Below are 10,000 nucleotides of genomic sequence, written 5' to 3' on the forward strand. Positions count from 1 at the left end.
CTCCCAATTCCATCTCCATGTGCTGCACGGCTTACACCTTGACGTTCCACCTTTCGGCTGTTCGCAAGACCCAAGGTCTCAGCACTGAGGAATATCGCGTTTGAGAGCCGACAATATGACAGTATTGTTCTGGCATGTTGAATGAAGCGGTCCAATGAGCAACCTGCATGTAACCTCCCAAATGAGGGGATCCTTCATTACGACAATGCCAGGACCAAGTGGTGTTCCCCTCCTCACTCTGCTTTATATTACCTTGAAAATGTCATCATCTTCAGGCTTCCGTGAAGAAGCCCTGTTAAAGATGTCTTATGTCTGACCGTCTTCCCATTTCGCATTTACTTTTAACCAAGAGAACTTCACACAAACAGTTAAGATGAATTTTCAAAATCACTCTTTGCTGCAAGTACAATTTTTTTTTACAAAATTATTACAAAAGAACCCTAACAGAACCCAAAAGAACCCTAAAAGATAAACAGAACCACTGATGCGGTACAACGGTAACTCAATTCACCAAATGGCCACTTTCGCCATTTGTATTTGTAAGCAAAGCTTATCAACTAAATCAAAGCTTCAATTATTGATTTTTTGATCTCATATCATGGACCGTGTGTCAAAGAGCGACAGCGATGTGGCATCTTTGGCACCGTTACACTTTGGGTCTTTGAAAAGAGAGAGCCAAGGTATCGTCAATCATCTTGAGCTGAAGTGAGAATGCTCCTTTACATCGCAACATGCTGGACTCACAAATGATACACACCACCACATGGAAAGTACCTCGATTCATACACACTGATACGATCCCCTTGTTTAAAACAATGTAGCTTTTAACAATCAATTGAAAAAAGTCAATGTACGGTGGAATAACTGCCCTGTTAACTCCCCTCTTAGCTGTTTAGTCTGGGTTTGAATCCCGACCGAACTATATCTTTCACCTTGGTGTTCCACATGCATGGAAAGGCATCCATGTGTGCATCCTCAATCGGATGGATGTTTCACCAGATAACTCATCTGCCAACTCTTGGCGTTTGTGCACGTTTAAGATCTCATGGTGTGGTTTGTGAAGAGGAGACGAGTTGTCTCTGACACCCTGAACAAATTACAAAAAAAATGATGTGAGTACCTGGCCAAAGAACTTAAACACAGAAGGAGGCCATGAGACCTGCAGAATTGTTGCCAACCTATGGTTGTTTATCCATGCTCTATCCTTTTTAAACGCTGAGTTTCAAGCAAGGAAGCAGCATGTACTATTTTTGAAGTCTTTGGTAATGGCGTGGCCAGGGTTCAAACAGTCGACCTCCCACAATCAAAGTGGACGCTGCAACCATTGCACCACCGAACCTGGTCAATTCCTGCCCAAATGGTGAGTAATCACAAATAATTTAATCGCTGTCTGAAATGAATTCACTAATAACAGCATATTCTCAAAGATAAATAAAATGGCAATGAGTCTCCACGTTAACCACAAGGCCCTGGGCACAACTGCGCATCCTCATTAACATTTATACAATGACGTGACAAGCTTCTCAAGCACAGCAGTAGTACAGGTTGGTTTACAACTGATGTATGCCCATCAGTGTTCCAGAAAAACAAGTTTTATAAAGTGGTGAAAATAATGACAATAGACACCTGCCCATCTTCAACACACACTAGGTTTCAGAACAAACAGCCTGACCCAGTGAGAGAGGGAGGGGGGGGTGTAAGTTGAGCCTTCTTCACTACATGTTTCTCCTTCGTCTAAAATTGTTTTTTTCCAAACATCAACAAGCAAATTATGTGACTTGTTATGAATAGATAGTGTCACCTTTCAGCAATTTCCATCCTGGCACTTCCAGTCGGGTGTGATTCAATTTACCCCATGGCTCAACTTACCCCCCTCTCCACTACAATGTCCAGTAGTAAACTAATGGAGGAAAACGAAACAAATCCCCATTATAATCACTAGTGCGTGGCCGTACATGCTTGGCCGTACATGCATGGCCATACGTGCAAAATAAAAAACTTTCAAACCGTGTGCCAGAAACAACAACTACACAGGCCGTTCCTTCGCTCTCACGTGCCCGTACGTGCAAAAAAAAAAAAAAAACTTTCAAACCGCGTGACAGAAACAACAACCACACAGGCCGTTCCTTCACTCTTGCGTGCCCGTACGTGTGGGGCCATACGTGCGTGCCCGTAAGTGCGTGGCCGTACGTGCAAAAAAAAAAACAAAACTTTCAAACCGCGTGACAGAAACAACAACCACACAGGCTGTTCCTTCACTCTCGCGTGCCCGTACGTGCGTGGCCGTATGTGCAAAAAAAAAACTTTCAAACAAGCACACAGGTTCCTTCGTCTATCGTAAACGACGACTGGATTGAGCCATTGTGTTTATCTATAAATGCGCATAAGAAATCGAGAAATTATTAGAATACAGTAAGTCATCACTATCCGGAAGACCGTACATTGTAACCCGTAATGGGGAACGCGGCTGAGGTTCTCTTCCCCATCGGCCACGCCTACGCAGTAATGTGTCCTGCCATTGGTTTGGTAAATAAATGGCCATAACTTGGGAACCACTTGTCCAATTAATATCAAACCTTGAAAAGGCACATCCTCAGGTCCCCAGCAATATATCTGGCAAGTTTCAATTAGATCGGACCAGTGGTTGTCGAGAAATAGCGGTCACACACACACACACACACACACACACACACACACACACACACACACACACACACACACACACACACACACACACACACACACACACACACACACACACACAGACACACACACAGACACACACACACACACACACACACTGCTGGAATTATAGATAAATGAGCAGAGTAGCCGTCCTGCGGGCGATCTTGTTCCAAGCGTGCAACACGTTCTTTTGACACACACTTTTATTTGGGCGGCGTATAGGCAACAGACCGCTGACTTGTTTGCTCCCAAAAATGAAATCAACCTGGGTTACGTATATGAAGCAAAAACATGCGTACTGCTTATGTGCATGTATAATATATTGTGGTTCTATAACTCGGATAATTCCAATTGCACTCACCCTCCTTCCAAGGGAAGAAAATGCCAAGATGGCGAAAAAAAATTCCCGAAAGTTGATGGAATCAAACGAAACTTGCACATGCACAATATGAGGGTGCCCTCATTAATCCCTGAAAGTTACAGCTTCCTCGGTCAAATCCTCTCAGAGGAGTAGATTAAACCTATACAACATACTTTCCTTCCATGACGTAAAGACGAGCAGAGGGACCCGCACGTTGTGCGGAAGGAATTTAGAGTTTAGATGAAAGAAGATGATTTGTAATCCTGCCTATCACCGGGTAGCGCTATACGATATGCACATTTACATTGAGAGAATTGGGATAGACATTTACTATATATATGTTTATGTATATATGAAGATAGAGGAAGATAGTTGTTTTCAATCCACTGTGTTCAAACATGTGAGAGAGCAGGCAAGTTAGGTTGAGATTAAAATGGTTAAACCATTTTCACTCAGACTCTGCAAAATCATTAAATCAATATTGTAACTCTTTATTCGGCAGAAAATGGATTAAAATGATCGTTTTACATCTCTGGTTCAGAATTGTTTATACTAAAGTGCTCCTTCCCCGACGTTTATCCCAAATTTATCCTGAACGTCCCAATGGATTTCAGTTCCTGATTGATGTGCTCTTGACTTCCCGGCCCTCGATCAGTACTTCTTCACTACTTGCTGAGTTTTGTGATTCAAACGAAAGATTACATCAGCCTTCCATTAATTATTCGGTTACTCTGTGCAATTAGCAAACTATACAGATGGACAATGCCAAATGAGTCGAAATCATGTCAGGTATAACATTTACGCAGCAAACACCGTGTATGGATTCTCACGTTGAGGTTAACTGGTAAATCATTGGGAACACTAAGGTGTGATGCCTGAACCAATCATCACCAATCGTTCCAAGGTGTGATGCCGACCGAAGGTGGGGGGAGGTGATGTTTTCATCCCCTGTCTGTCTGTTTGTTTGTCTGCTCTGGTACATGTTCCCATACCTGACCTGACCTGTTTGTCTTTCTGTGAGCAAGATATCTCAAAAAGTTGTAGACAAATTGATTAGATCTTCGTGAAGATCCAGATCTGAATAGTACTGTGTAATTTGTTAAAAAAAAAAGTGATTCATCACTATTGAGAGAGAGGGCCAAAAACGATATGTTGTACAATATCTCAAAAAGTTGTGGATGGATTCGGACAAAACCTAGTGGACACGCTAAGTGTCTGACAAGGAAGAATCGATTCAATTTTGATGATAAATTTTGGATGGTGTGTTTTGGGTCCAATTCCATATAACACTTGTGTGCACATTTGAATGATCGGCCATTTTTTCTCATGCCATCCCGACATATGGAGTATGATTGTACTCCATGATATATTAAACAAAAGGAGCACACTCACTCTCGATGTGACGTGAACCTGATGTCATGCACATAAATTTACCAACACATAACCTCCAAGCTATGATGGCGCCCATGTGGCACTCAGGTCCTTGAAGACTGAGATTTATGCCTCTATGGTCACGAATAAATGAAAGTAGAGCCGCCGATCCACTATACTAAGCTGGTTAATAAATATAAATCAACCCCCCTCACTTGACAAAGCAGCAAAGCACGGATGGAGTCCCATCACAGTACTTGCTGCACATCCTGTTAGCAACAAGTGTTGTCCACCATACAAGCACATTGTCTCTGCCCTGCTGGTCACCAGTTAGGAGGTTTGGAGTCAGGAATAAGAGATTAAGCCAAAGTATTACACTGACCCCAGAAGTGACATGACACTGACATTTATATATATATATATATATATATATATATATATATATATATATATATATATATATATATATATACATATATACATACAAACACACACACACACACACACACACACACACACACACACACACACACACACACACACACACACACACACACACACACACACACACACACACACACACACACACACACACACACACATACAGTGGTTCATATAACTGGTACTCAGGTACTCATGCACGGTAAAAAAAAACTTAAAAAACTCAATGAGTACTTCAAAGAGGCTCAGAAAGCTCAAAAGCATACTACCCACCTACCATGATGGAGGCTTTTCATGGAAGGTTTTCTCATCTGGTGCAGATAAGATTCTTCTAGGATAATTCTGACAATCCATTTAGAGTGATTTAAAATTTTAAATGTGCAAAATTAAGTTTATAAACTATAACAATATAATTTGTAAGCTATAGTGTAAGTTTATAACTTTTAAGATAAAAAAATTGATCTAAGGAGAACGTGCTAGCGAAGAGGAAGAAGAGGAGGCTCAGGAGCATCCAGAAGGAAAAAAGGAGTGGTTTGTGAGTATCTCATCCAGAGTGAACTTTCTGAGAGACCACTTACAGAGGAGTAAGATGCATACAAAGCTGAGAGGCACATTGGAAATCAGAGAGGCCATTGAGAAAGCAGACGAGCACACTCGAAGCTGACAAAAATTTTTTTTTGTGAGTTCCAAACCGTTTCTGCTGGTACTCATTGAGGAACCTAATTTAGAAAATTGTGTGAACCCATGTGAATATATATATGTATATATATATATATATATATATATATATATATATATATATATATATATATATATATATATATATATATATATATATATATATATATATATATATATATATATATATATATATATATATATATATATATATATATATATATATATATATATATATATATATATATATATATATATATATATATATATATATATATATATATATATATATATATATATATATATATATATATATATATATATATATATATATATATATATATATATATATATATATATATATATATATATATATATATATATATATATATATATATATATATATATATATATATATATATATATATATATATATATATATATATATATATATATATATATATATATATATATATATATATATATATATATATATATATATATATATATATATATATATATATATATATATATATATATATATATATATATATATATATATATATATATATACATATATATATATATATATATATATATATATATATATATATATATATATATATATATATATATATATATATATATATATATATATATATATATATATATATATATATATATATATATATATATATATATATATATATATATATATATATATATATATATATATATATATATATATATATATATATATATATATATATATATATATATATATATGTATATGTATATATATATATGTATATATATATATATTTGTATGTATATATATATATATATATATATATATATATATATATATATACATGTATGTACATGTATGTATTTGTTCTATATTGGAGTACCTTCGATAGATCTCACCTCATACTCTTCCTTGAAACCATAGCCTTCTCCATTTTTCATCTGGTCGATGTGTTGCAGGAGGTCTGCGACACGAACCGCTGGATGAAGCTGCCCCGTGTGGTACGGTGAATCGACCCCGCGGGGCTCGCGTACCAGGCCGTGTGAAAGAGTGTACGGTTTTCGAGCAGGCATCGGCAGTTGTTGTGGACATGCTGTAAGCAGGCTGCTTACTTCATTTGGGCACGATATACCTTCATCTGCGTAGGAAGAAGGGGAGGAAAATGCTGTCAAACCTGAGACTTTAAAAAAAAAAAAAAGATATAAAGCCTTAAATAAATTGGTTAAAACCTTTGTGGTTGTTGCTTTCAAGACAATAAAATTGCCTCAGTGCACTTTGTAGAGTCAACAACACAATGTGATGAAAAGTTCATATTTTATTATTCAAACGTAAATTTGAATAATAATACAAAAAAGTTTTCATCACATTGTGTTGTTGACTTTGGCTGTTTGTCACTTCCCCCAAGCTCAGCGGCTGTGTTTGCCCGAAGTCAAGTCCGGTGTTCTCTAATGTATTTGTCTTCGTGTGTTTGTGTGTGTGTGTGTGTGTGTGTGTGTGTGTGTGTGTGTGTGTGTGTGTGTGTGTGTGTGTGTGTGTGTGTGTGTGTGTGTGTGTGTGTGTGTGTGTATGCAATTTGTGTTCCAAGTCTTCCATCAGCCTAGCACCTGGGGAAAAAAATTAATAAACCCTGAGTCGAATCAAGAAATGCCAGAGAGACAGACAATGGCAGCGCTTACGCTCAGGTCAATGGCTCCCGCAAGGCCAACCAAGAAGGGCGAGGCACAAACAAGCTCAGAGCAAAACAATTAGACACATGAGCCAAAGTTCATGCTGAGGTTTTATCTCATATTGGAAGGAATTTGAGAGATTTATATGTTAGTGCGTTGATGCACCAAGCCAGGAGAGAGTACACTGAATGATCTAAGTTTGTGACCGATCTCACAAAATCCCAGATGCTAAGATTCACTGCAAGCAAGGCAAGCATGAATCACCGACTCGCACTTGGAATAATAATTGGGATGTTTATCTTAAGTTTGCTTTGCCTTTGGTGGGCACAAGTCACACCTTGGGTCAGACTATATTATAATACATATAATGTTATTCTTGCACTCCCATCACACCCTCCACCCTCACCTTGAAATCCTAAGCATCATACTTATGCCTTCTACGCCCCCCCCCCAGCCCCCCAATTCCCTCCCTATAATAAATCAGCATCTCATAAAACAGCCCTACATTTTTACGAGATGCTGATTGCCTTTTGGGAGGTGGAAATGGGGATGGGGGAGAGAGGAGTAAGATTTACTATGGTGTTCCATATTCTGAAATAATCAGAAGCGAGAAATCGTGATGTTAATTGGAATGAGAAAAACAGGATTAAAGAGAAAGAAAAGTTTGGATGGAGTGTCCTGTGTTCTTTGTAAAAGGAACGGATCTCCTTGAAATGTCCCCTGGGAAGCTTTCATGCCTGGTTGGCCATAGGGACAATCGGCATTAAAAAAAAATGCATTAAAAAATGTACAGTTAAATCTAAGAGCACCTTCTTCATACAGTGCTGCTGCAGCAGGCTAGGAAAATAATGTGATGACAGCATGATCAAATAACGATGTTTGACAAAAAGCTCTTTCAATACAATGACAAGTCTCAGCGATAATGCACAGTGAATGGTGAGCAACATTTGACCCCCAGGTCGGCAAAGCGGATCTGTGCGCTGCACGCGACCCGTTGTTCGAAACACCTGCAGTGATACAAAGTGGAGCATTTACGGAGCTTACAGCAGAATGGTTTTGGAAGTTTTATATTTTTTTTTAGAGAAATCCACTTGCATGAATAAAGGAAGCTTGCACAGCACGCATCAGAATCATCACGCAATGCTTGTAGGGTACGGCTACTACTGTACCACAAAAATTAAAGACATTGTTCAATCCAGAAGGTACAGATTTTGTGTTGAAACCTCGTCTTAAATCGAAGAATGTAAACTGGATAATAAATGTCAAAACATATTTTTTCTTCATAAACAGAAAAATAAAAACTGAGGTTCAACAGGCTTCAACAATGAGCCACAACCCAATTGAGCAAGTGTGCGATAATTGCACCTGTTTGCAAAACTTTACATCAACAGTGATGTTGAGTGAGCCATGTGCCTCGTATTTCATAGGATCTTATTTGGCACCATATGAACAAAACACTCAATAAACTGGAACGGCACATGGAAGAACGCATTCCTCCGCCAGGCTGAACAGTTTACGTTGTGTATCCCTCTGATCGGCCACATCAAAATACGGACTTGAACCAAAATCAAATTGGCTTGTCGTAGTCACCGAACCAACACATCCACCAAGTTTTGTCATAACTCGTCCATAACTTTTTGAGATATCGTGATATATATATATATATATATATATATATATATATATATATATATATATATATATATATATATATATATATATATATATATATATATATATATATATATATATATATAGTTTTCGTTTTTGCCCCATCTCTCAATGGTGTAGAATTACGTGCAAAATAAAAATTATTGTCTCTGGATTTTGATCTTCACCAAAATCTAATCAATTTGGCATTGTCACAAATCCAACATGTCCACCATATTTTGTCTGAATCCGTCCACAACTTTTTTGAGATATCCTGCTCAAAGACAAACAAACAAGCAGTGATAAACTGGTACTTACGAAATCGTCAACTTGACCTCTGACCTTGTCTAATAAAGGCTGTCTCAAGAGAAGGTAGCGACGCAAACCAGAAGTTTCTACGATGATTCTGCACTAAACCATCAAAAATCGAATGTTTGACCTCACTGTGACCTTGACCTTTGACCGATTCTGACAAAAATCTAATCAGCACTAGCCATCACCCTCCTGAATCACGTGGTGTAATTTGACACTGGTAGATTCTTCCGTTCTCGAGTTATCGTGCCTACAAACAAACAAACACACAAACACACACAAACAAACACACAAACAGATGACGGAAGTCATCAATATACTTATGAAATCTTTAGATTTCGTAAGTAACAAAAAGACAGACAGGGGTGAAAATGTAGCCCCCACCGAATGTAACAAATAATCCGCTTCATCCTGTAACATCAGATGTACAGTTGGTGTCAATAGGCACAGTCGGTACCGGTACACCATTATCTTTTCAAGTCGTAATTATCATGTAATAAGTGCAAGTGTTTTAGGAATCCCACATTGATGGACAAGCTGTCTAATGTTGGTGGAAGCAATGAGACATAAATTGAACACACGTGCTGAGATGGATGAAGGGCTCAATGACTAGAAAAGGATGAGCATGACTGTCAGGGAGCACACCCAATGGAATTCCAGCCAATTGCAGAGATGTGAATACAAATGGAAAAAAAATTTGTACATGATTCCGATCAAATAAGTATCTCCATACTTCTTTAATCCAACAAATTGAAGATGGAGCAGTGGGGAATTCCATCAAAGCAAGAATCTCGACTCGAGCTTACC

The 10,000-nt window shown here is 37.8% G+C and overlaps 1 protein-coding gene across 8 annotated transcripts in view; it reads right to left on the bottom strand.

Annotated features, from left to right (window-relative positions):
• The window catches only part of LOC147013237 (receptor-type tyrosine-protein phosphatase mu-like), a 363,240-nt gene that overhangs the window by 132,496 nt on the left and 220,744 nt on the right, over positions 1 to 10,000 (bottom strand). For 4 of the 8 annotated variants that reach the window (XM_085854911.1, XM_085854908.1, XM_085854907.1 and 1 more), the window contains 2 exons: position 10,000; positions 6,464 to 6,702 (listed from right to left, as the gene is read on the bottom strand). The exon at position 10,000 is cut by the window's right edge and continues 17 nt beyond it. In XM_085854911.1, the coding sequence (XP_085711037.1) occupies positions 6,464 to 6,702; position 10,000 (240 nt within the window). The remainder of the gene's footprint in view (positions 1 to 6,463; positions 6,703 to 9,999) is intronic. The other 4 variants (XM_085854910.1, XM_085854912.1, XM_085854909.1 and 1 more) reach the window with 1 other exon arrangement.

Source organism: Eptatretus burgeri, chromosome 14, assembly GCF_056783735.1.
Source record: "Eptatretus burgeri isolate ZD-2024b chromosome 14, Ebu_testis_v1, whole genome shotgun sequence".
NCBI classification, from domain to species: domain Eukaryota; kingdom Metazoa; phylum Chordata; class Myxini; order Myxiniformes; family Myxinidae; genus Eptatretus; species Eptatretus burgeri.